Below are 27,316 nucleotides of genomic sequence, written 5' to 3'. Positions count from 1 at the left end.
TCATAAGTGGGAGCAAGGATTTTCTGTATAGAGCATATTGCATGACTCCTGTAGCTCTGTTGGGACAGCTATGTTGCCAGGAACACTGGAAAGGGGACAAATCACCCTTTCTGTCACTATTACATTTTGTGTGAGAAGTGGATCAAAGATTGCAGTGGTAGGTTGCACAAAGGATCCAGAAGCAGAGTAGGACTCCTTTACCAAATAGTTACCATGCTGCAGAGGGTCAGGGATGGAAATGGCTGGTTGGACAGACCCAGAAGCGGACCAAGCAGAAACCCCTTGGCTACCAGACAGAGTCTGGCACCTGTCAAATCCTGGCTGTTGGACTTCCATGGTGCCACCACAGGAGTCAATGCCAGAACCCTTGTCTTTAGAGCATGGCTGAGCTTGTTTGGCTTCATCTTCAATACCGAGGCTTATCTCTGCAAGTTTTTTAAATTTGGGGCCGAGGGAGTCCAAGAAACTGTCATCCAGATCATCAGCAATAAAACTGCAACAACCCAGGGAACCTATAGGAGAACCCGGGGCATCAGCCACGCCTTCATTATCATAGATCAACAAACAGTCTTTTGCTTCCTGGGTGTCTTCTTCCTCTGCATAGGCCAATGCTTTCTAAAGATGGAGAGGGAGAGAAAAAGACTTCTTAAAAAAAAGAAGAAGAAGAATTTTAAGGAAGATTCTTGAACAATCTATAACTGTTCATAGAACTCTAGGTTGGATTATGACTGCCCAAATTTGGTAATCCATAGAAGTTAAGAAATGTTTTTATATGAACAATATTATTATAGAAATTATCTGGGATTTGGATAATAACAGGGTTGACATTCCGTCAACATTGAGTCTAGCTTGGGCTTATGTTTTAGTTCTCAACTTTAAAGGCACTTGCAAGGATTTAGGTCTACATAGCAGATCTGTATGATGTCTGGAGGTTATCACCTGGCTTCAAGTGAGGGCTTTGTGGATGCTTGTCTGTGTTGGGGTGGTGGCAGTGGAGGTCTCCCACTGTGCATGGAGACAGTGCTCACCCTGACAGATACACAGATTCTACAATCCTTGCAGGAGCCTGACTTGTAAATAAAATAAAAATGAAATAAAAATACTCTAAAGCATCCTCACTCAAAATAAGCACTCCCTGCCAACTTTGCCTCAAATATAGTGTCAGTCTTGCTGGGCACAGTGACACACACCTGTAATCCCAGTGGCTCAGGAGGCTGAAGCAGGAGGATCGCGAGTTCAAAGCCAGCCTCAGCAACTGGAAGGCACTAAGCAGCTCATTGAGACCCTGTCTCTAAATAAAATATAAAATAGGGCTGGGGATGTGGCTTAGTGGTTGAGTGCCCCTGAGTTCAATGCCCGGTACACTTCCACCCCCCCCAAAAAATATATAGTGTCAGCCTTTATCTGCTATCAGAATCTATCATGGTTCTGGTATCAAAAATCTAGGGGGAGGTTCCATCTAAACATGCCTCTTATCCACTAGCCTATGGTTACTGTCAGGGGCGCCCTGCGCATGAGCTAAGCACCTCACTTTAGCCTTGGGTAAAGAGGGTATTGGACTGGCATCACATGCCACATGCTGTGGGAAGCAAGTGGCCTTTACCTCCAATCGGCAAGGAAATGCCTCAGCTCTGGGCTTGAGAGTTAACCAATGGGATTGGGCAACCCCCTTTTGAAACACTATCCCCTGCCTTATTTGGGTGGAATATTCTACCGAATGTCTTTTCCCTAATAAATAGAGGGGTTCCGGATGCACTTGCTCTCTTTCCAGCACCATCCAGCATGGAAGCTGACCCTTAAGGTCGCAGAACAGTCCCACCTCGGCCTGAGAAACTCATGTCCATGTGTTGTGTGATTTCTTCTCTATTTTCTTAGTGTTGCAGCCTGTTCCTCTGAACCCAGTTCATCTTGACAGCGCAGGCAGTTGGCGAGAAGTTACCAAACCAGGGGTAAGCAACCCACCCCCCAAAGCCCTCTCTGTTCCAGCACTCTTGTCCCTTTTCTGATTCATCTTTCCAGACATTCATTCCTCCCACCACTGATCTTCAATTCCATTCTTTCCTCTCCTTTGACTTTTGGGTCATTAATTCAGTGGTCGTTCAACTCTTCTTTTTTTTTATAATTTTTTTTTTTAGTTGTTGTTGGACCTTTATTTTATTCATTTTATTTATATGTGGTGCTGAGAATTGTGAGGCAAGCGCTCTACCACTGAGCCATAACCCCAGCCCTGCCGTTCAACTCTTTTGGCCATGGATTTCTTTGAAGAAATGCAAAGAGTACTATCAATCACTCTCAGGAAAATATATGTGCACATGTCTCAGCATGCTTTGTGGTACAGAAAAGCAAAGCAAACTGCTTTGTATTCAGTGCTGGCATTCCCAAAATGTGAAAGAGTTTTGCCTTTCATTGTCTTTCCGGTTGGGAAAGGAGGGGACACTTGCCATATTTTCTTGGTTTTGGGCTATCTCCCCACTCTTCTTTTTGACTGGTGACCCAAGTTATCTGTATTATTTTGGCAAAAAGAAACCTTTTTTTTTTTTAACATTTTAACATGCCTTAAGAACAATGAATTACCCAACTGAGGTATATCATCAAGTAAAATCGAATGAAAATAAGATAAAAAAAGCCACACAATTTGCCATCCAATTACCTGAGAAAAGTAGGACTCTAGGAAACTCATGTTCACGGCCCCATCAGTGTAGTCCTTATTGGTTCCCCCTGTGGAATGCCTTGTCCTCATTGTTACTGACTGTCCCGAAGAATAGGTGACAAGTCCGGAGGCTGCTCCAAATCCTGTGGCAGCTCTGGATCCAGTAGCTGCTCCAAGCTTGGTTGTCATTTCCATTCCCGAAACTCCTTCCATGACTGTGCCTCCAGCATATGTATTTGTACAAACTTCTAAAAATAGGGGAGAAAATTCTTTGACATCTCATGCTGTGAACTGTATTTTTATTTTATTATTTTTATTTTTTATGTGGGACTAGGGATTGAACTCAGGGCCTTGTGCACGCTAGGAAAGCACTCTACCAACTGAGCTATATCCTCAATCCCTTATGTGAATTGTATTTTTAAAAAAGTAATTTCTAATGTCCAGGAGCCATTGCTATGTAAAGCATAAATGTGGGAGAAAATACAATTTTGTGATTAAAGGCTCCAAGAACACCCCAGAGTGTGTGATGTGACAGTAACATAAGAGGGGACATCAGCAGATGAAAAGGTTGAAAAGATCCTAATTTAAAAAGTGTACAGAGGAAATATATTTTTGATGACAATGGACAGAAATAGAAAAGTAAGACTGGGGATATAGCTCAGCTGGTAGAGTGCTTTCCTCACATGCACAAGGCCCTGGGTTCAACCCCAGCACCAAAACAAAAACAAAAACAAAGACAAACAGAAATAGAAAAGTAAAAAGAAAATATTTAGTAGATAGGCTTGGAAAGCTTCTAAGGAAGTCCTTGTTTGTTCTCATGAAAAAAAAAATTGTAATTGTGCAGTTATGTTGGCTCAGTATGGAAACCAAAGAGGAAATATATATTATGCAATCATGTAAATAATAGATGCTAATTTGGTATCTTGGTGACTAAAGAAATTTAATGCATTATTTTGCCGGATAACTTTACATTATGATTTCATGAATTATTTTTTTCTAGAGAATTTTGAATGTAGTTCTTGCTATGTCATTATAATGGGAGCAGCTGACAAAGGCAGACAATTACATATTTGGGGAATTATCATGCAGATTCTGTAGGCTGGACATTTAAAAATAAACTAATGCTAATATGGAAGAAAGAAGAAATTTTACTAGTAGGCCTTAGGTCTTATTTTAACTTACAGTGCACTTGTGGAATTGAGATATTATGAATAAAATAGTCACTTGATAAAAACAAATAAATAAATTCAGTTATAAGATCACAAAGCTATCATGTTACCTGGTGACTGAATATAAGAATTAGTAATTGAGCTCAAATAAATATACTGTTGATTTTAAGGAAGGAAAAAGGGAAAACAGGATCAAGGATGTGTCCACAGGAGACTTTAATGGCTAATGTGACTGCGATTAAGAACAGACAGAAGTTGGGCTGTGGATACGTAGATATTGGGTACCTTTTCCTTTACATTAACATACACAAATTAATAAAGTAATTTTGAATGTGTCTCATTTTAAAAAAATCTTTCTCATTTAACCCGCTGTTGCTATCAAATAGACATTTGATGTTTACTCACCAGAACTTTCCATGAAATCTGCTCCATTGGCTGTTATAGCTGGTACACAGATATTTGTGATTTCCTGCAAACCATGTTCGAAACAGAAATACATTTAAAAGCAAAGCAGACATTAGAGCAATACAGATGAAATGTGGTCCTCTGTTAATGGTAACGTTATAAGAGTACCAAATCCTTTTAGGAGTAACCTTATTTTTAGGATTTTAGCTCTTCAGATGTCAAATTACGTCAGTGACTCACACTGGGGTCAAGAAATCTCTTCTTTTTTGTACTCCTCTCCCCCCTTTTCTATATCAACATTAAATACATTTTTTTTCTCTATGTGATTATGATACATATTTTACAAACAGAACCCCTACCTTGTCCTCAGGTTGGGCACCTTCAATTCCCCACTGATGAATTGTCCCTTCAGAACCATCAGGAACTGGGATAAAACCACCTGTCACCCCTCCGATGGGAGTTGTCCCACAGGAACAGGTCAGCAGCAGAAGGGGGGCCACTAGAGAAAAACAAGACCAAATAATCAGAACATTTCAATTACTCAAAAACCATTTGACATGACAACTGTCAGAAATGTTACAAAGAAAATAAAAATTTTAAAATACTTAAGGAAAATTCCTAATTAAAAGTAAAATTGATTTCTATAAAATAAAATGTAGTAAATTGAGCATGCTAAAATTTCAAATTATTACAAAACGGAAGGAGACAGGCCAGATCATTTCTCGTTGCAGGTATATTGTTGTTGAAGATACACTTTGTTTAATGAATTATAAAGGGGGTTGCTCAGTTCCTCAATCCTTTTCCTGAATAGATTTTTTGATGATTGTGTTTCTTTGTACATATTGAGGCTAAATATATATTGTATTAGGTAAATGTGGAGATGACCATGATACCGGCATGCCCAAGATTTTAGGTGGGTATGATATTGTTTTAATAATTTGGTTTCTAAAAAGTTCTTAGTAAATAGTACTTGGTCAGCAAACACCCTAAGCACCTAGAGAGATGACCCTAACAAATGGTGATGAATGGATTCTTAATTATGACTTGAGAATGAGTCCCTGGCTCAGAGGGGTTTTTTTTTAAATTATTTTTTTAGTTGTATTTGGACACAATACCTTTATTTTATTTACTTTATTTTATTTACTTATTTTTATGTGGTGCTGAGGATTGAACCCAGGGCCTTGGTCATACCTAGGTGAGTACTCTACCGCTGAGCCACAACCCCAGCCCTATAAAAATGATTTTCTTTTCTTTTATTTTTATTTATTTTTATTTTTTTATTGATTATTTAAAACATTACATAGCTCATGATATATCATCCTTCATACATTTGACTCAAATTGGGTTTTGAACTCCCATTTTCACCCCAAACTTTTCTTTTATTTTTTAAGAATATTTATTTTTAGTTGTAGTTGGACACAATATCTTTATTTTATTTATTTATTCTTATGTGGTGCTGAGGATCGAACCCAGGGCCTCGCACATGCTAGCTACAATCCCAGTCCAAAAAATGATTTTCTTAATTGAAAAAAAAAAGTGATATGAAGACATATTTGTTAAGTCTGAGTGATGGTTATATGTATGTTTTTAATAAATTTTTCTGTTCTTTTTTAGTGGTTTAATTGATTCCATAAATCAAAAGAAATTTAAAAGAAGGGATTGAAGTAGAAAGTATCATCATGAAAATTTAGCCCTAAATATCTATGACTCTATAATAAATTGGGGTAGTTATTGTGAATGGATCAAGGATTTCTCTTATTTATACATGAATTTGTCACAAAATTATTTTAAATAGTGACCTCTTACTGTTTGATTCACAGAATTTTGATTTGAATGAAAATTTCCAGAAATCTGTCTGCTGAATAAAATAAAATTTTATTTTATTAAAAAATAATACATATGTGTAGCTTCCCTAAATGTGTTCAATATACTTAACCCTTAAGTCTTAAAATGATATATATTCAGGTAGTTAGCTCTTTCTTTGAGGAAATGCTGGATTGAACAATAACTTCTCAGGGCCATGCTCTTTTAATGCACATTGTAAAGCTCAAAGTCTATGATAGGCCTGTTTATTTCCCCTAAATTTGCTTGACTAGGGTTTTCTTTCTATTTTAGAATCTCATGGGACTTGAATAAGGAGAAGCATCTTAGAAAGTGCTGGGGCTGGGGATACTGGTCAGAGCTGGAGTGTTAACAAGGCCCTGGGTGATCTTCAACACTGCAAAGAGAAAAAAAAAACCCACAAAGAAGATAAAGAGGAAAAAAATGCACCATGCTTATGGCCCAAGAATATTACTGGCAGTAGGTAGAGAATCTTCTTGATTTTTTGTTTATTTTTCAATGTTGGGGTTTGAACACTAGGCCTCATGCATGCTAGGCAAGTGTTCTACCACTGAGCTACATACATCCTCAGTTTCATGATTTCTTTTTCTACCTCTTGATTCTCCTGTGCTATTCTAAATGTCTGCATATATGAATTTCTTTGCTATGTTCATATAGATTGTTATCAAGTGACAAGTTAAACTTCCAGATTCTTTAAAAAAAATGCCCATTTTCTCCCAGCTATGCATATAAAATGATTTGAGAATGGCTCTTCCCACATTGCACAGAAGAGCATGGGAAACACAAAGTCTTTGCAAGTGTTGCCACCCTAGTGGACACAGAGCTAGGTGGTGGATACTCACACAGCAACATCAAGAGTCCGAGGAGGAGCAGGCCAATGGCATCAGGTCCCAGTCTTGAGGGCCCATTTCTGTACGTGGGCTTAGGTTCTTTGATTATGGTAGAAGTTCCACAGACATCCCTGTTGTCACAGTCACAGACTGTCAGAGTCAAGATCTCTGGTGTGTCACATTGCCTGTCCTGATGGTCCGTAATTATGAGGGGAATTCTGTACACTCCAGGAGACATCTTTTGCTGGGCTCTCACGAGAGCAGAGGTACCTGTAGAGAAAGCCATGCAATCAATAGTAAGAACAAATATATTCTGTTCTTAAAACGACTTATTTTTGATAACAGTGCTAGAATGCTTTACTGGCACAAACAGAGGGCTGATGTGAACGGAGCAGCAATGAGGGGCTCTAAGAGATCAATTGGGTAAATCTGTCTACATGCCTTCTTGTCCTCTCTGACCCAGACAGCCTGTTGTTCCTCACCATGAAGACTCAATCTTGCTCTGCTTTTCTCATCAGAGGATAGGAGATGAGCATGATGCAAATATTAGGCCCCTATACCATGGCATTACTACTTTCCTGTATGTCTACACTCAGATGCATGTGGCCTTCTGAGTGTACGCCTTCCCCTGAACTCCATGTTCTTGTGTCTGCCTCATCAACAGTGAACTTCAGCTTTGGCTGCTGCTACTGCACCTGCTCCTCCTTGTTCTCATTCCAGGAGATGATGGCCTGTTGGATGGGATTCCCAGGGGTGTCACCTATTGCCTGACTCCTGAGCACCAGTAGTTTCCTAGTCTCCATGGCAACATTGCCCCTTTCTAAGTGAGAACCCACAGCAGTGCTGCTGTTTGAATCACTCTTGACCTCTCCATGCTCTATCACACTGGGTCTTGTTCACCCTGTCCAACCATGGTTGTCCTGCCCAGACTCAACTGAGCGGGTTCCTTCTGCTGGCTCTCTCTTAGTGGCATCTTTAGTGACTATGTATCAGGTAAACTCATTTTGAGCCAAATGCTACATGTGTAGTTTGGAGCTAGATCTTTAACCAGCATCAGAAAGGCCCAAGGGCAGAAGGTGACACAGAACAAAATCTTTTTGACTCTGGTGATGGCTGTAATCTATGACTGTAGGGCACCACGGACCATGTCCATGAAAGTTGGCAGGACTGGTGTGGGTAAGAGCTAAGGAAAGTAAGTGAGTTTACAAGGGATCTGAAATGGACTGATGGCCAAAATAAAATTCCCCAAAGGAACAGATTTTTATTAAGTCTAACATCTATATATATATATAAAACTTCTGGAAGACAGAAAATGTAAAATGAGCACAGTAAAGTTAGGAGAAAAGGAATAAATATTCTCCATTGGCTAGTGGGTTTTTCCAGTTCTTCCTGTCTGCTTACTGCCTGCCCCATTAGGAAAACCTTATGTATGGAGAGATATAGACATTTCTCTGAAAAAAAAAATAGATGCCTGACCCTATTTTTTTTCTACTGTGGAGGTAGAAATAAACACACTAGAAATATAAAAGTTATTCAATAAAAACCAAAAATTTTAAGTGGTGCTAAAATTTTATCTTACTATTTGTTTTCTGAAGTGAGAGGTCACATCTTTATTTTTTTTTAAATAATTCTTGGAAACCTGCTCTCCAATGAATTCTCATACTCTTCTGGAAACGTAAAGAAGTTCAACTTTTATTTATGGAAGCAACTTTCCTCTTACTCACCATTGAGTGCTGTGATAGTCCAAACAACTGGCAACTTCTGCAGTTTCTCTTCCAGTGAAAATGTGTAGGGACCAGGGTATCTGTCCCTTTGCAGGTTTTGAGCAGAGACAACCACAGAAGGTGAGGGACCACAGACTTCATCCTTCTCCAGGACCACTGGTGGACAATTTTCATTAAAACTTGGTACTTTAACATGCACGGTGCCTGTGGAAGTTTTACCTGTGTATTCTGTAAGAATAACATTTTAAAGTTAAAGAAGTATATCAAATAAATTTGTACCAAAAAGAAGAGAATCATTCAAAGTTTCTCTTCGTGCAGGTAAGTCAGTATATCTTCTCATGAGAAATTATATTTGTTACTGTCAAAAGTAAAGAGGTATCGTCCTATTTCTACAGCTCACAAAAAAACAACTTGAAATTTACCAAATTGCCCAGTGTCTCTAAAGAGTAGCATGGCCTATTAATTTAAGATGCTCAAAAGCAAAATCTATATGGTGTCAAGTTTACTGACTACAAATGAGAGCAATACAATAATAGCTTTTTAAGCTATGTTGGCTTCATTTACAATCAGTGTGTGAAAGATTTCTACTTCTAAAGCTTGAGCCAAAGTAAATAAAAAATTGATTTATTTTTATTATTTAAAATATAAAATTTATATTTTATATTTATTAGAGAAAAATTTAAAATCTTGATAATTGAAAACAACAGAATAAATGTCTCTTGATGGTGAGATTATTAGTCATGTCTGCTGTTACTCTTAATGCTTTTTGCAGTTTCTCCAGTAGTGTGTGTGTGTGTGTGTGTGTGTGTGTGTGTGTCTGTGTGTGTGTGTGTATTTATAAATAAATAAATTTGCTGGCAGGGGTTCTGTTTTGGTGTTGCTTATTACATTGACCAAAAAAAAATTTATTCTTGAGGAAACACACAAAATCAATGAGTATTATTTTAAAGCATTTCATTAAAAGAAGTCTTATTGTTCAATGATATGCATAGAAGGTCTCTGTGGATAACACACAGATTTCACTTTTGAGTTGAACTTCCCTACTAGGTTTTCCATAGGAAACTGTATTGATTCTCTGAAACCCAGAAATTTCTGTAGGTGAAAAATTCCTCCCTCAACCACAGGAAGGTCAGAGGAAATAAACAGAATCAGTGGTGACACAAACTCCACTGAGCAGCTAAAATTCTTTCTTTCTCTTAGAGTAGGTTACCCAAGACTTGAAGTCCACAGCCTCTGAAATAATTATCTTTATCTAGTGACAAAGGAAGTATGTGAAATAATTACAATCAACAAGTCACAAAGAAATGTGACCTGCACAAGCATTTCTCTAAAATCTATTGGAATATTTTTCTTACCATCTATGGCCAGAACCTCAGCTGTGATTGTGTTGTTAATGATGAAAGTAGAATCCCGGTCAATGTTTTTGACAAATTTGATTTCAGCCGTTTTTGAATCAATAGTTAGCAAACCACCATAATTATGACCCATGACATATCTGTTTTATAATAGAAAAAAAACAATAGTTTTCTTTCAGACTTGAAATGTTGATTAATAAAAATGAATCATTTTATATTTAGCATATTTATGCTTAATAAAAAACTTTGAAGTATGGGCTTATAAAAAGTTTCAGAAAATTAACATGACATGCATGAACCATATTTTGTAATCCTTAAATGTATAAATTAGCCTGGTTTCTCAATTTAAACACCTGTGTCCTTGTTTTTTTTATTTTTTTAAAATTGATTGATTTATCTCAATTAGGTATATATGACAGCAGAATGGATTTTGATTCACTGTACACAATTGCAGCACAACTTTTCATTTCTCTAGTCGTGCATGATGTAGTGTCGCACCATATGTGCAGTCATACAAGTACCTACGGTAATGATGGCCATCTCAATCTGCCATCTTTCTTGCCCCCATACCCTCTCCCTTTCTCTCCTTCCCTTTTGCCTTGTTCTTTATAATATAGCCATTGCATCATACTCTGATATTTTAGGCATTTATACCTTTGTATACTCCTTGGAATCATGTGCAATCATGGTTTATGTGATTGAAGTGTAGTGTTCTGATGAATTTCTAATCTTCTCTAAGACTCAACTGGAAGTCTCTGTGAAACCTCTTCTTGATCTCTCTTGATGGACTAGGGTATTCTCTTCACTTCTACTTTATACTTATTTCTGTTCTTAGCACAGTTTAGTCTAATAATTTATTTTTATTCTAATATTTATTCTTATTAAATATTATTCTAATATTTCTGCATGTCTCTTCTCAAGTTATCCAGGTCATTATCTTCATCACTTTTATATATTTTTGGCACATGATTGTCTGTGTATTATGTTGGGGTGGTTTATAGATTAAAACTAGACCTAGGAATAACACGCTTTCATAAAATAGTCTTACCTGACAGAGGAGGCAGCTTTGCCAGTGTCTTCATCAGTGGCTTGATATGTGCCCAGGACATAACCAATCAGTTTTTTACTACTTATGCCTTTTTGCACAGTGAATATCTTTGAAGAAGGGCGGAATGAAATTCCTTCTTTGACATTTACGACCTGCACTGTGACTGGGATTGACTGAACTCGATATTGAGAGATTATGGACCGGTGGAATTCGGCTTTGTTTTTGACAGCGATACCAAATTGCATGCTTTGCATTTGTTCATAATCGAGAGGCTGGAGAGAAAATAAAATTCCAAGGAAGGAAGTGTCACAAACACAATCCGACAAACCTAGCAGAGGACAGAGAGCTTGGTGCAAGAGAAAAGATATAGGATTCTACATCATGAGATTCATTTTGGTAACCGATATTTACAAAGCAGGATCCCTCCTGTTTACGCTAGCAAAACATCACTGTAGTCTTTTTAGGTTGTGAGGTACAGGGGAAAGAATCCTAAATTTGCTGTAGTAACAGAGTGTGAATCTGGGTTCTGCTACTTAAGTGCTGTGTGGCTCAGGGCACAATACTCACCTTCTCTGACCCTCAAGTTTTCACATCTAAAAACAAACCTTACCTCATCAGGTTGTGAAGACTGAAGCTGTCTAGCTAGAGGCAGCAAGGCCAGGATGGAGGACAGGTGGGAGGAAGGTTGAGGGGAGTGATATTTTAAAGGATGTTCTACTCAGTCAGGTGTTTGGCTGTGTGTTGTCAGGAAATGTCACAGTTCAAGGGAAAGACCCAGATTTCTAGACTGGGAGACTGAACAACACCGATACACGAGATAGGGAACATCTCATTCCCAGGCAGTGCTAGAAGTTTATAATAGAACACTTGCAAGGAGGGATGGCTGTGGCAGAGTATGAAAAGTAAAGTCATAAGGAACAGTCTGCAAATCTTCTAGCAGTTCCCTTGTTAAGGGACTGGGGAACATTGTGAATCTGTCATTCCACTGGACTTAAGGAGTTAAATAAAAAAGCTCCCACATGGCCCAAAGTCCTGTCAAAGAATGTCACCCGATTGTCTTTATTTTTTCTGGTTTATACTATATTCAGGCAGAAATATCCTTGTGTGTCACAGGGAAGCCTGTTAAATGCAAGCTTTACACAGTTATCTATTTTTTTTTATCTTGAAGGTTTTGTTCATCCATTCCTAATTTCTAGACATTGTGGGTTTTTTTTTTCTCCAATCATTACAGCTACCGCATTTAAACCAGGTTGACAAACATGCAAGCCACAATTGTGTGTATTCTCATCCCTTGCTAACTTCAACTCGATTGCAGATCATGAATTTTATTAATGGAAGAAATGTACTTTGCTCTCTTGAGCTGAAAGCATGCCCGCCCATACATGTTGTTAGGTAGTAGCCATCAATGAGCGGTGAAATGCAAAGGAAGGTCCTAAAGTGTTCTTTAAGTTTCTTTAGGGTCCTTCTTTAAACTCTCTTAAGAAATCAAATGGTGGCAATTAATCTGTAGAAAAAAAGCAAGGAACTATTTGTAAAACATGTCAAGAGAAAAGGATTAATGGGACTAACTCTTGACAGGGTCCACTGAGGTCAATGTAAAATTAGGAATTATAGCTATAAGTGTCTTCCTCTGTCTGGGAAGGAAGATTTCTTTATCATGCAGGCACACAAGGTAAATTCTGACCAGCTGTTGACCTCAGTGACACTTTAACATGGGATTGACTTGTAGATGAAGCCCCCCTAAATAGGATGACCCCTATGACAATTTTGAAGAGGACCAACTAAGGTCAAAAACTCCAGATGTGAAGGAGGAGTTGAACACCTGATTGGCAAAGAGTACAGAAGGTGGTCCCCAGCTCTCCTGGTCAACATCAAACAGTAATGAACTTGGAGACAGCTTTTCTCCTTTGTCATTCTCTGTGTGGAGACAGCCCACTTTCTCTCTTGAACGTGCTCCCTGCTTAAGCTTCACTTGCTTTTACTTTATTTTCACCTATAATAAAGTTTTCTTGTGAGGTTTGGAGTTTCGGCTTCCTGCTTTCCTGTGACACGTGAACTCTGTAAAGTAGGAAGGCTTAGAAGGAAATAAACCAGCATGTTAAGAGAGACTGTCTTTAGGAATGACTCTATCATGGGATTTTTAAAAGTCTGTCTACTTTTATGCATTTTCTGTTGTGTATAATGAAATGGCATTATTATTAATAAAGCTTATTTGTAGAAGTGATGATTTTGGTCAGTACTGAAGATTTCTACCCATGAAGGCAACTCAGGTTTTACCTTAACCACCTTCAGGATGCCTTCGTTGGTTTTGGGATCAGTTTCTATTTCAAACCATTTCCCTTCATTTCCAGAGGTAAAGAAATACACGGCCAGCCAATTATCTGTGTACTCTTCATCCCAGTCTGTCACTTGAAACCTAAGCAAGTTCGAATTTAAAGCATTTTCTTCAATACGTGCCCAATACTGAAAAAGAGAAAAGCAGGATTTAAGAATCACATTGCTAGATTTGACCTATAAGGATTATAGTTATTTTAAATGGCATTAGTCATTACCTCTCAAATTATGTATTGCCTTCCTTCTAGATCCCAAATATTTTCATGAAGCTTATTTTTAAAGGAAAGCTCAGAAACTTTTAAGAGCCGACAAGTAGGCAAATACTGCATTGGGATGGCAAAGTATTAAATAAATGACAACACAGTTCTTCAAGGAATAATGGGTTTACCTGAGATTCTGTAAACGTTGGGAAGTTATCATTGACATCTTTCACTTTAATATTACATTTACATTGAGTCGACAGCCCTTCTCCATCTCTGTCTGCGCCACTCACAACCAGACTGTAGCTGCTAACTTGCTGAATTTGGAAAAAAAAAAAAAAAGACGTATTATCAATCTTCTAAGAGTGTGAAAGGCTGTTACTTTCTTTCCACGGACAAGCCAGTGGAGACATTGAAGTTCATGGTCCCTGGATCACAAGCACTTTTAGCTCTTCATAAAAAAGGAAGTTTGTAGGGCTAGAAGAGTTCCCTTTTTTGTAAACTTCTGACGTCAATGAGTCTGGTGGAATGATGATGTGAGGAAAGCTCACTTATGGGGCTTCTCCGCGCTAGTCTATTGGGAAAACCATTTGCATGAAAGCAATATGGGATCTGACATGGCAGCCTGTGTCATGGAGACAGATGTGGTGGTGGGAGGGGATGGGAAGAAAAGCCGAAGGAGACTCTTTGGTATAACATCAGAGAAGGCTTGATTCCAGATAGAAATATCTTCCTCCATCTAAGAGATTTCCTTTCTCCATTTTCTGAGAAATTGGCCACGTGCTTCCTTTGTGCATGTAAGCCAATGGCTTCTTTTTTTAAAAATATTTATTTATTAGACACAATACCTTTCATTTATTTATTTCTATGTGGTGCACACATAGCAAAGGAAGTTACAATGGCTTCTTTTACTGTCATTTTAACTTCCTTGGCTATGTAGGGTGCATTTGATTGTGCAGCAGGTCACAGGCACACATTTCATACCACCAGATTCACACTCAAGAAGACAAACCATGTCCCTGGGTTAGCTCAGGTAAGTACTGGCACATTCTTTTCCTTTCTCTTTTTATTCCCAGTTAAAATGGAGTCACCTCTCTTGGGTTTCTTAAAATCAAATTCTTTATTTTTACATGCTTCCAAGTGACTTTCTTTACCTCTCGATCGAGAGAATTGGTCAAAGTTCGGACTTCTCCAGTATTTCTGCTTATGAGAAACATGGACATGCTTGAAGGTTCCTGGGAGACAATTTTGAAGGCAATTTTCGAGTTCAGATTGTTTGGTTCATCTGCGTCTGTGGCATTCAGTATCATCACCAGTGAGTCTGCAAATATAGGAAAATATTCATGAAAGCATATGTAAAGGTTGACATTATATTCAAATTAAATATTCAACACAGTTTCACTTTGTTTTTTTTTAATGTTTTAAAAACCACCCATACACTCAAAAAATTGCATATCACTTGTGACAGCTTTCTCTCTTAACTAGGTAGAACCTGCTGCTTTCCATAAAAATCCTCTGATTTTCCTAAGCCCTGGTTTTGTGGCAGTTCAGACCATTTTCTGTATTGATTTCTTCCCTTAATGGATGGTCTTATATTTCTCTCCCTTTCCCAAGTTATCCAAATAATGCAAGAAAGTCTCTGCCCCTTATAACCTAAAAAAAGCTTAGATCATGCATTCAGGCTGCCTGAGGATGCCCCCTCAGCTTTGTGACTTCCTGATACTCATGTAAATTATGTATGAAGAATAAAATACTATCAACCTTATAACAGGACTACAATCTAGAAACACAATGATGCTGGGTAATCAGGTGAACTACAACATCTACAAAGGAACAAACAAATTAGCTTGATCTTTTTTTAATTACTGAGGAAACTAAGAGAATAACTTATTTTCTATGAATGACACCATAGTGATACTTGTATTTGAAAAGCAGATGAATTAGAAGTGGTAGATAGCACAAAAGACTTACTTGAAGCACTATTTTCTTCAATTTCACCCTGGAATATGCTTTGTGAAAACACTGGAGGATTATCATTAATATCTAAAATTTTGACCGTTAGTATAAGTGGTTTTTCTACATCTTTTCCTAAGGCATTTAGAGCTCGACATGTGATCTAGAAACAGAAGGAAAATGTTCATTATTACTCTACAAACTTAGTTTGCATATTATTAGAACTTGTGTACATAAAGTCTCTGCTGGCATGTACAGAATTTTTGTGCAAAGAAGAAAAATACTTCCCTAAACGGTAGACAAAATGGAAAAAGATGCCTACTCTTGCCATGGGGCAAATTGTACCTTCCTCCAGGCTAATGTGTCTCCCAGCAGTACAAAGCTCCTGGCAGGCTGTGTGCTGGAGTCTGGCCCTCACTCTTGTTCCCCATTTAGGTATTCCTTCAGGTGCACAAACCATCAGTGGATGCTCTTGGTAGGGGAACTAATGTTACTTGCTATTGAATTGACTCATGTACTCATAAATTCACCAGTAGAAGAGCCACCTTCTAAAGCCAGGAAGTACAGAGAGAATGTAGACTGATGTTGAAGACACAAACTTACCAGGAAGCTTGGTGTTTTCTCTCGATCAACTATGGATGTTATGTTAATATCACCAGTGTTTGGGTCAACAACAAAGATTCCAAAGGGGAACTGATCAATTCCAACTCCAGAAATTCGGTAGGTTATTTTCTGGGTTGCTTGGAAATCTGAAGAAATCTGCAAACAAAAATAACCCGCTGTTGATAAGGTGATGATCATCCCTCAGGTCTTTTCCTCCCCTCTGCCTTCCTTTCCTTCCATAGTTCCGTCACCTGTTCCCTTAGTCCACTTTCTGATACTGTGGCATTTACTTTTTGTCTTATCAGGTAGTAGGAAGAGGAAATAAAGTCAAGTTGTTGCTTCTGCAGACCAGCATGGACCAATATGTGCTCATCATTGTGACTTTTAGAATATTTACTCAGATTGTGGCCACAACGGTGACAGTAAAATGTTAAGAGAAGGTCAAAGGCACTTAACAAAGCCAATTGGCAAGGCTAGGTCCCTCCTTACCTGATAACATTAGAAAGAGAAAGCTTCTGTAAGCTGAAAGAGGACGAAATGGAGAGGAAGAAAGAGAAAAGAATTATATAGTAGGTGTTGAAAATATGCATTAAAATTATTTGTTAAGTTTTAAAATGGGGCTATTTAAAATATGTACACAAAGTTAGAACAGTATAATGAACTTGATACATTTCAGCACTCACCTTCACCAATTATCCATACATGGCTAATCCGATGTTTACCACCAACCATATTTCTAATTGTCTTATCTCTATTTTTTTCTTTATTTATTAAATATAGATCCAAATAAGCTTAAACACTAAAATTAGTCAATATGTCTCATAATTCCACTTTGTAATTCTAGAAGCCAGAGTTCCTTCATTTTTCTTTCTCATTTTTATGTTATTATAATTATTGTACTTTTTGGTTGGATATTCTAGTTCATTTGTTTTATGGACATTGGGATTGTTATATTATTTTAATTTACATGTAATGCATTTATTTAAAAAAATTCACACATCTCTGCTGATATGATTTACCTTGGCAATCGGGTTTCTTTTTGAGTTGTCTTCTCCTTCTCTGCAGGGTTTGGCAAATTTCACCCATTCACGTTTGTATCTTCTTCTGGCTTGTTGCATTGCTGTCTCGTCTTCTCCATGTTGTCCTTTTGTCTTATGCAAAAAGGAATTCCATTTTTTAATGCACATTGTTGGCAATTTTTACTTTGAATATTTATTATGGACACCTGTGTTGAGGAATGCCCTATGTTTCAAGGTAACTAAGACTGTTAGATGTTCAATTTGTTCAACCCAATATTTTAAGGAAAAAAATTAACTAAAATAATTACAAAGTTATATGACTTCCAATGTTAGCATTTTAATCATATTTTATATTTTTTAAATGCTTCACAATATCTAAGTGTTTTAGATTCATAGGATTTGACCTGTTGGGTTGTTTAAGGAGAAGAAGAAAGAATGCATGATATAAATCAAAAGAATAATATTAAAGATGATCTTTTTCTAAGTATTGTTGATGTGGTCACTAGAATTTTAATTTCATGTATTTTCACAATTAAATTATCAAATGATTTTAAACATTAAATACTCATCTTTCCTAAATACAATTTTAAGTTTTAATATTAAACTTGTATTTAAATTGCAAAAAATTTTTCATACTTTACCTCTATTTGCAATTCTCCATGAACCAACACCACCACCTGTAGACATTTAAATAGAGTCAAATTATATGAGTTCTTAAAATAAGTAATTATATACAATGAATTATCCTAATTATTTCATTTTCTTGTTCATGTTATAGTTTGTTCCCATTTTTTAAAAAGTAGTTTTGGAGAGGTGGTATTTAAATCATAAATTCCCACCATGAAAAGGAATGCTGCTTTCAATATAAACAAGTTCTTCCAGTTCTTTAACCTGACCACAGAATTTTAGTAATGTAAGAAGGACTTTGCAAAAGTATACTAACAACCAGTTGCAGCAACCAGATATTCTATTGTGGCTGTTCTCTGAACAGTTCCCAGAAGCTATGGAAGGTATTTTTTCTTTTATTTATTCTAATTAGTTATACATGACATCAGAATGCATTTCAGTTCATTGTATATAAATGGAGCACAGCTTTTCATTTCTCTGGTAGTATATGATGTAGAGTTGCACCATATGTGCAGTCATGCATGTACCTAGGGTAATGATGTCCATCTCATTCCACCACCTTTCCTACCCTCATGTCCCCTCTTCCCCTCTCCCCTTTGCTCAATTGAAGTTCCTCTATTCTTCTCACACCATGCCCCCACATTATAGATAAGCATCCACTTATCAGGGAGAACATTCAGCCAACTCAAAGTGGATCAAGGACCTAGGAATTAGACCAGAATCCCTGCAACTAATTCAAGAGAAAGTAGACCCAAATCTTTATCATGTCGGATTAGGTCCTGACTTCCTTAACAAGACTCCTAAAGCGCAATAAGTAAAGAATTAATAAATGGGATGGATTCAAACTAAAAAGCTTCTTCTCAGCAAGGATACAATCAACAATGTGAAGAAAGAAATTACAGAGTGGGAAAATATCTTTATTACATGCACATCAAATAGAGCACTAATTTCCAGGATATACAAAGAAATCAAAAACTCAACACCAAAAGAATAAATAACCCAGTCAATAAATGGGCTAAGGAAATGAACAGATACTTCACAGAAGGAAATGTACAATTGGTCAACAAATATATGAAAAAACGTTCAACTTCATTAGTAATTAGAGAAATGCAAATCAAAACTAAGATTTCATCTCACTCCAGTCAGAATGGCAATTATCAAGAATACAAGCAACAATAAGTGTTGGCGAGGATGCTGAGAAAAGGTACACTCGTACATTGCTGGTGGCAATGTACAACCACTCTGGAAAGTACTGTAGGGATTCCTTAAAAAAGTCTTGGAAGGGAACCACCATTTGACCCAGCTATTCCACTCCTTAGTCTATACCCAAAGGACTTAAAGTCAGCATACTATAGTGACACAGCCACATCAATGGTTATAGAAGGTCAATTCACGGTAGCTAAACTGTGGAACCAACCTAGATGCCCTTCAGTAGATGACTGGATCAAGAAACTGTGGTACATATACACAATGGAATATTACTCAGCTTTAAAAGAGAATAAAATCATGGCATTTGCAGGTAAATGGATGGAGTTGGAGAATATCATGCTAAGTGGAATAAGCCAATTCCAAAAACCAAAGGCCAAATGTTCTCCCTGATAAGTGGAAGGCATTGTTTCGGGGAACAAGTAAGAAAGTGGTCATAGGAGCTGATTAAAGATCATCACCTATCCAACTGGCTTGCAAAAGCAAACCATATTAGCTTCAGTTATAGAACAGTTTCTTTAGCTGTACAAGAGCCAAAAGAGTGTAATAGAATTACTGAAGTCAGGCAAACTGCTCCCACTCTCAAGAGCATATGGGACCATCACATGTACAATTTCCCATCTTGCTTACCACCAGGGATTCATCCCTCTTTCCCCTCCACTTAAATATTACTCATCCATTAAGGTCTGTGTTCAAATTCTAAAATACTCCATGAAACTCTTTTTACCGATGTCTCCTTTTTTGAGCTTGTGCAACTCACATTCTATACCGTGCAAGTTAGCATTTTGGTTTATCATGATTTATTATTATTTTTTTACTGTTTTATGTGCATTAAAAATTTCTCTGTTAAGCCAAGAGAATTGCAAATTTTCAAATTCCGTGTTTTTATCTTACTATTTTTTCCTTCAGCAGATGTTTAACCATTATTTGGTGATCCACTGATTATGTGACCTAAAGAGAATTTGGTAGGAAAATGACTGTGGAAAACCAATCAGAAGAAAAAAAAAAAGAAGAAGACTAGTAATAGTAGCTAATGTTCATTATGTGGCTTTATTAATTTTATTTGTAGAGCTTTACGCTTACTATCTTGTTTAATATTTGCAGAAGCCAGTGTGGAAGGAGATTCTATTGTTATAATCCTTATTTTATGGATGAAGAAAGGCAGCCATGAGAGAATGAATAATTTGCTCCAGCCACTGGCCCTGATAGAGTCAGGATTTGAACCTCAGCAGCCTGACCTCAGAGTGCATACATCAGCACTATACTAGATTCTAACCAAAGTTGGCAGAAGTACATAGGAAAAAACAAAAAACAAACAAAAAAAACCTAGTAGTGGGAAGAAAGTTACATGATAGTCAATTTAGGTTTCTATATGGCTAAAGGCTAGGGTTGCTCCTGAAACAACATAAATTTATTACATTTTTTTTCAAAGGTTATAATGAAAGGGCAAGTCCAAGTCTGAACCAAAGGATTAATCATGGCATTCTTAGGATGTCCAGACTCTTCTATTCTAAACCTTTCAACTGAAATTCTGGTTTCAAAGAGTGTGTGTTCAAATTTTCCTGAAAAAGAATCATTATAACATGTCTCAAAATGATTTTTACAACATCGTAGTTCTTTATTAGCAAGGTAGTGATGGAACAACTCCTTCCTCAGATCATAAGTGGAGAGACTCAGCCACACGTGAGGGGAAGGATGAGCCAGGCACATTGGCCTTTATAGCAAAATCAGAGTCATCCAGAAAATATGAATCATGTCTGTCCCAGCCCCAGAGAGGAGGATTCTTCTAGTAGGCAGTAAGGCACAATTTATATTTTCCTGGGAAGCAAAAGAGAGACAAACCCCAGACTATGCACAATTAACATCATAGACAGATGTTTATTTATTTATTTTTCTATGTTTTTCTAGAATCAGAGCGCTGAGAAAGGTTATTCTTTCTAAGTCTTTACTCTTTCCTGTCTTTTCTTTTAAAGTCAGACCACCAAGAATATCTCTAATTTTAGAAAACACTGCAAAACTGTGATGCTTTTGTTTTTTCTTTTTTCTCCTAGAAATAAGAGGTATTTGGTAAGACATGTTTCTGAGTATTACTATGCTCCTCAGATATTAGAAATATAATCACAGTCTCACATTGTTTAGAATATTATTTTCTAAAAAATATTATTCCGAACAATGTTATTTTTAGTTAACAAATGCTTATACGATAGGTAATTATTTTAGTTAAATTGTTAATATAATTAATTCTATTAAACAATTTATAAAATTATTTATAAAATAAGTTGTATAAACTTTTTACATACAATGTTGTTTGAAATAAGTATAGTTGTGGAATAGCTAAATTGAGCTAGTAAATAAAATATATAGTTTCCTGACAACTTAAATCAATTAAGTTTTCTCTTTTCATAACATGGATTGGAAGTACCAGTGTGGAAAAGTATTTCTTATCTTGAGAACTTCTGTACCTTTCTTTTTCATTTTTGTTCCCTGATTATTTGTAAATTTTGATTTACATGATTTTTAGAGTACTGATACAGACTCTACATGATTTTTAGAGTACTGATACAGACTAACTACTTTGGTATAGATAGGAATTTAAGTTCATATAAGCAAACTTGATTATTAAGAAAGCATATAAATAAAGTAATTTAATATTCATATACCCTATTTGCTAGTGAGCATAGTATCATTATTAATGTTTCAATTGAATTTAAGGATATGGGTGGCTAGATTTTTATAGACCATTTGTAATGACACGAACTGATATTTTACTTGGTTAGGCCAAGATTTTGACTAGAATTACCTCAAACTGTAGTGTGAGGATTATTAGATTATGATCAGATGCAGGAGGCTAGTCCATGACCACTCTTTCCTTTTATTTTATTAATGTATTTGCATTAAAAAGTCCTGAAATCCACATATGATGGTGGTTTTAATTCTATAATTGGTCAGAAACAGTGATTGTGAATATATCAGATCACAGAGATGGTTCCACATACAACTGATGAATAAATTATATACACACAATTTGGAAGATGTGAGTGCTTCATCTTTCCGGATTTCTCCCTGAACAGATGCTCCTCAACTTATGTTGGAATGATGTCCTGATACACCCACTGTAAGTTGAAGATATCATGAAGTTGTATATACATTTAATACAGCCACCTCACTGAACACCATGGCTTATCCTAGACCACCTTAAAGATGGTTGGAGCACTTACATTAGCCTACATTTGGGAAATCGTCTATTACAAAGCCTGCTGTATAATTAAGTGTTGTATGCCTCATGTAATTTATTGAATTCTATACTGACAGGGAAAAACAGGATGGTGGTATGGGTGTGCTTTCTCACCAACATAAATTGGAAATTCACGAGTTGAACTATCATTAATTGGACTTATCTGCATTGAATTTTTCAAATTTAAGAACCCCCAAACATTCTAATAAACTTTGTTTCCATCAAGACAAATTCTTTTATTGAATAAAAATTATATATGTTCAATTACTTAGAAACTATTTACTTTGGATAATTCAATTTTTCAATAACAGATTTATAAATTCAATTAAATTAGAAAGTTAAACTTTGCATTATAATGGAGATACTAAGAAAATCAAATATCCTTAGATATACACAAACATTCCTTTAGAATGCTGTTTAGGATGCGGCCTAGTGTGGCAAAGCAAAACTGGGCTCTGATCCTGAATTTGAATTCCAGTTTCAGCCATGTACCAATTGTAAAACTTGGGGACATTACTTCATCCTCTGTTTCTTCATCTGTAATATAGGGATAATAATCTTACTGCCCTTATACTTGTGAGACTTTAAAAAATTGATAGCTCTAGCCCATCCTGGCCCATAGTAAGTGCTTAATAACTGTTAAACACAGCCAGTTGTGATGGTGCATGACTGTATTCCCAGCAGCTTGGGAGGCTGAGTCAGGAGGATCCCAACTTCAAAGCCAGCCTCAGCAAGTTAGTGAGGCCCTAAGCAACTTAATGAGACCCTGTCTCAAAATAAAAAGTAAAAAGGACTAGGGATGTGACTCAGTGGTTAAGTGCCCTGGGTTCAATCCCTGATATGCCGGCCCCCCAAAGACACTTTTGTCACTAAACCAAAACAAAACAAAATGGAAGGGGGAAAAAAAAAAAGCATAGAAGAGCTACTTTGACTAATATGGGTCATCTCTGACAAGGCGCATAGGAACACTTTCTTTCTTGAGCAAAGAGAGCTCCACTACACAACTGTGTAGGCTGCTCCTTGCACAACTCCAGGGGGTACTGTTCCCACTGTCGTTTATGGGAACTCCTACTGGAGTTGCGCAATGCACAACCTGGACAGCTGCCCAGCGAACCTGTAGGAAACACGTGTGTATTAGATAGATTCAGTTTTTTTTTCATATAATTATGGATAATAACCAATTGTCTATATAATTTTCTTGTGATGAGTTTCACAAAACAAGCCCTCACCCTAGGCTAGCAGATTGATTCTTTACCGGGAAGAAATAGCCAAAGGCTAAGAGGTTTATGAGAAATCTCATGGACACTGTGTCTTCTAGTTCCAGATGAAAACCAGTTTCAGGTATGAAGAAAGTGGGAGTGCTAATTGGTAGAAGTAATTACATCTTTCCTGACTTCTTCCCAAGTCAGGCAGGGCCAGGCAGAATCCCTTGACAAGGTTATCCTTATTTTAGAGTCTTAACTTTTGGAAAAGTTCTGTAGGAAACTTATCTTCATATACTTATTAGTATTGAAAACAATTGTTTTATTAGTTAAGAACAGATTTTCCTTTTGTTAAAATGGGCCATTTAGCCTAAAACCCTTTTTCTAAAAATTTAATTTTTGAATGTTTTATGGAAAAGGTGGTTGAAGATCTTTCTCCTGTATTTAGAACACGTTCTACTCTGAACTTGATGCTTAAATTCCTTCTGTGTCTTTAAAACAACTGTATTAAAAATCTTTGGGTTTCAAACATCTCTATTAATTTTGCAGTGAGTAAAGCTTTATGTAATATAATAACACGAAATCAGATGGCTCATTATTCAAATATTTACAGGAATGCTAGATGACAAAATGTGTTTTGGATATTTGTGAACTGCAAAACAGTGAACAATGGTTTCCATTGAAGACAAAACTTTTAAGAGGTTTGTCTCTTAAAAGAGTCTTTTTTATCTCTGAGGGTAAAGCATTTTCAACTACAAATCTTTTCCTAAAATTGTTTCATCATTTTGTATTATGTGAAATATCAGACAAGTGTAAGAAATTAAAAGTAAGACTTTTATTTTTTAAAGAAAGAATAAGCAGGTATTCTTCATGCCTTCCCCTTCCAAATAATTAATTCAGAAGACAATAGCTGAAATTTTGTGAAAAGTTTCACATTTGAAAATATCCTTTTCCCCCTATCATTATATTCATTTAAAATATAGCTATTATTTTTTTCTGTCAAATTTCAAAAATATTAATTTCATAATTAATTAAAAAATTTGGTGGTTTTTAAAAATATCTGAAGATACAATATTGAGAAGATGTCAGGAATTATCATTATTACTACAATATTAGATTCTTACAAAGCAATTTATATTTCTCATAGCATTTTTTTTCACACTTTCTGCTTTATTCTCACTATGGCCATTTTAAGTCGTCAGAGGGTGGGGTATATTATTCTTACTTGACAGTTGTGGCCACCAGGCGTGGAATGAGTCAGTGGAACAGCTATAGATCCAAGCCAATGACTTAGTTGCTCTATCTCACCTTACTAAGCCACCCTTGTAAGGTCATTGAATGGCAGAATTTCAAAACCTCCAGATATGTCTTCCAACCTTCAGACCCCACCCTTCAACAACAAAAGGTGAGCGTTCTCACTCAACAGTGCTTTTGAGAACATTGCTTTTTTTTCCCCATAACCACACTATTTCAAAACTCTGGGTGGTTCCCCATTTCTGAAAGCATTACGTTCACCTTCACAGAATGTACTTTTCAATCTCACCTTCATCTACCTTTCCAATTCATGTCCGGATTCTTCAACACAAATTTTTACTCCAGTCAAACTGTTGGATCCATTGCCTCTAGGCAAATACCATAATTATTCCTGTCTTTGCTTATGTTGGTCTGAAAACAGAAGATATCTTCCTTGGACCCATCTCCACTTATCACATCTCAAATCTCAATGAATTCATGGAACCTTATTTACCACCCTCACTCCTGACTGACACTGCCTTCCACTAATAACATTCATAGTAGGCCAGTACTGTCTAATAGGAATGTAATGAGAGGCACAAAGGCCAGCCAGTTGAATAATTTTAAAATTTCTGATAGTCACATTAAAAAACTTCAAAATGAATTTTAACAATATATTTACTTAAATGACTATATCTGAGATGCTATCATTTAAATGTCATCAAGAAAAAATATTCGTGATGTATTTTACATCCTTTTATCATACTGAGTCTTTAAATTATGATGTGTATTGCACACTTATAAACACCTCTCACTTCAAACCAACCACATTTCTGTTGCTTAATACCCACATGTGGCTAGTGGCTACCATATTGGTCAGGTCAGGTCTGGGTCACTAATTTTAATATTTTGTGTGAAGTTATACTATTGTTTAAATTGGTGTGTGTGTGTGTGTGTGTGTGTGTGTGTGTGTGTGAAATTTTCCTGGGTGGAGAAAAATGTCTTCCATGTCACAGTTTCCCCCATGTCATTAGCATTATAAGTGAAGGAGGTTTAGGCCTTATTCAATCATTTATTCATCCTGCCAACAACTTTGTGTCCTCTGTAAGAAAGTTATTAAAGATGAAGCAACAACCCTGTTGTAAGAATTTCACAGTCACTGTAGGAAAAGAGAGGTGACTAGAAGTCAAAGTTCTCCTAAGCCATGGTGAGCCAACTCTTCATCCTTATCACAACACTCTTCTGACATCCCTGGCCACATGACCCCTGACTTCTTGAGCTTTGTCCCTAACTTGGACATCTGGTTCATCAGGCTACCTGCAGTTCAGTCCAGAAATTTCCCATCTGAAAAGGTGGGACAGCCATGCAGCTATCACATTCTCTTTACAATATTCTTGGGTCAGAAAAAATTCACTAGATACCCAAAGCAGTTACATTGTCATAATAGAAAGAGTCTTAGGAAGGGATGGCATTCATTTCTGACTGTACCTTGTCTTGAGAGGGAAGGCTGGGGATTCTACCACATAAGGCATTCTGTTAGATAACTTGTAGTTTTTAGAAAGTTTTTTTTTTTCTTGAGATCAATTTCCCTGTAACTTCTGGAAGTTCCTTTATTTCAATCTTTTTAGACGAGGAAATGAAATGAGCTGATGCCTAGGCCAATCACACTTACCATCGACAAAGCGGAATTAGCATTAGGAATCTTTCGATATTCATTTATGGTTATTTTGCTCTTTGGCTGTCTTCATGTAGCTGATAATGCTACGACATATTTTTTTCCTTATTAATACAATATAGTTAAGGTATAAACCAGCCTGTAACATCTAGGCTCCTGTTTTGCTCCTTAGATTCCACTTCTCTTTTAGACCACAATCTATCAAACTTCCCCAATCATCACAAATATTACTCTCCTGAACATTTTTACATTATACAATGGTTCATGTCTTCCCTGCCCCCTGCAAAAGGATATATTTGATTTGCACATGGTGGCTGAACATAGAAACTGATTTCTTAATAATCCCCCAACTTCTCTAAAAGCAAAATCACTTTGATTTTAATTCAACAGTCCAGCGCCTCACACATGCTAGGTGCGTGCTCTACCACCTAGCCACAACCCCAGCCCCAGTCTTCAACTAATTTAAAAACATGTCAGGTACTAAAGTCCAGGCATGTAGAGATCTTAGTCATATGCGTTAGAAGAGACACGTAATCTTGGAAAATAGAAGGGATTCTCGTGTGTTCTACTTTGTGTGTTAAAAAAAAAAGAATAAGAGCATTATTTTGAGGAAAATGAAGGTACTGTGAAAAATATCATTGGAGATTAGGTCTACTTAATTGGTAAACTTAAGAAATACTGAATGGTTACTTTAAAATCCAAAAATGGTTACTCGAAATTCCTTTCTGGTTTACTTTTCTTTGTAAAATACAACATTAAAAAAAAAAAACACACACACACACACAAGAAACAAAAGGAGGCAATTGAAAATTTTGGCAGTTTCATTTTATAACCTTTAGTTCCATTGTTTTTGTTTAAGAATTTGATAATGGGGATTTAGCAATCAAATGTAATGTACTCTAGCAAGAAAGGGAACAAGGAAAGTTGGTGATTATTATCAGAAAAAGACAGGACTTACCATTAAAACGGCCAGAGCCCCTGTGGTTCTGGGGAAAAGCCAAGCCAT

The 27,316-nt window shown here is 36.7% G+C and overlaps 1 protein-coding gene across 1 annotated transcript; it reads right to left on the bottom strand.

Annotated features, from left to right (window-relative positions):
* Window positions 1-27,316, bottom strand: DSG3 (desmoglein 3; the record flags this gene model as incomplete). Its single annotated transcript, XM_081263210.1, has 16 exons — window positions 1-615; window positions 2,651-2,898; window positions 4,225-4,288; window positions 4,584-4,723; window positions 6,909-7,166; window positions 8,621-8,848; window positions 9,976-10,115; window positions 11,024-11,295; window positions 13,301-13,486; window positions 13,746-13,874; window positions 14,712-14,878; window positions 15,529-15,673; window positions 16,114-16,269; window positions 17,133-17,264; window positions 17,774-17,809; window positions 27,269-27,316. 16 exons carry the CDS (start codon window positions 27,314-27,316, stop codon window positions 1-3), a joined length of 2,964 nt encoding a protein of 987 aa, XP_081119336.1.

Source organism: Spermophilus citellus (assembly GCF_964194105.1).
Source record: "Spermophilus citellus genome assembly, chromosome: 12".
Taxonomy (NCBI): Eukaryota; Metazoa; Chordata; class Mammalia; order Rodentia; family Sciuridae; genus Spermophilus; species Spermophilus citellus.
Note: the sequence above shows the minus strand (reverse complement) of the source record. Positions and strands in the feature narration are given on the sequence as shown.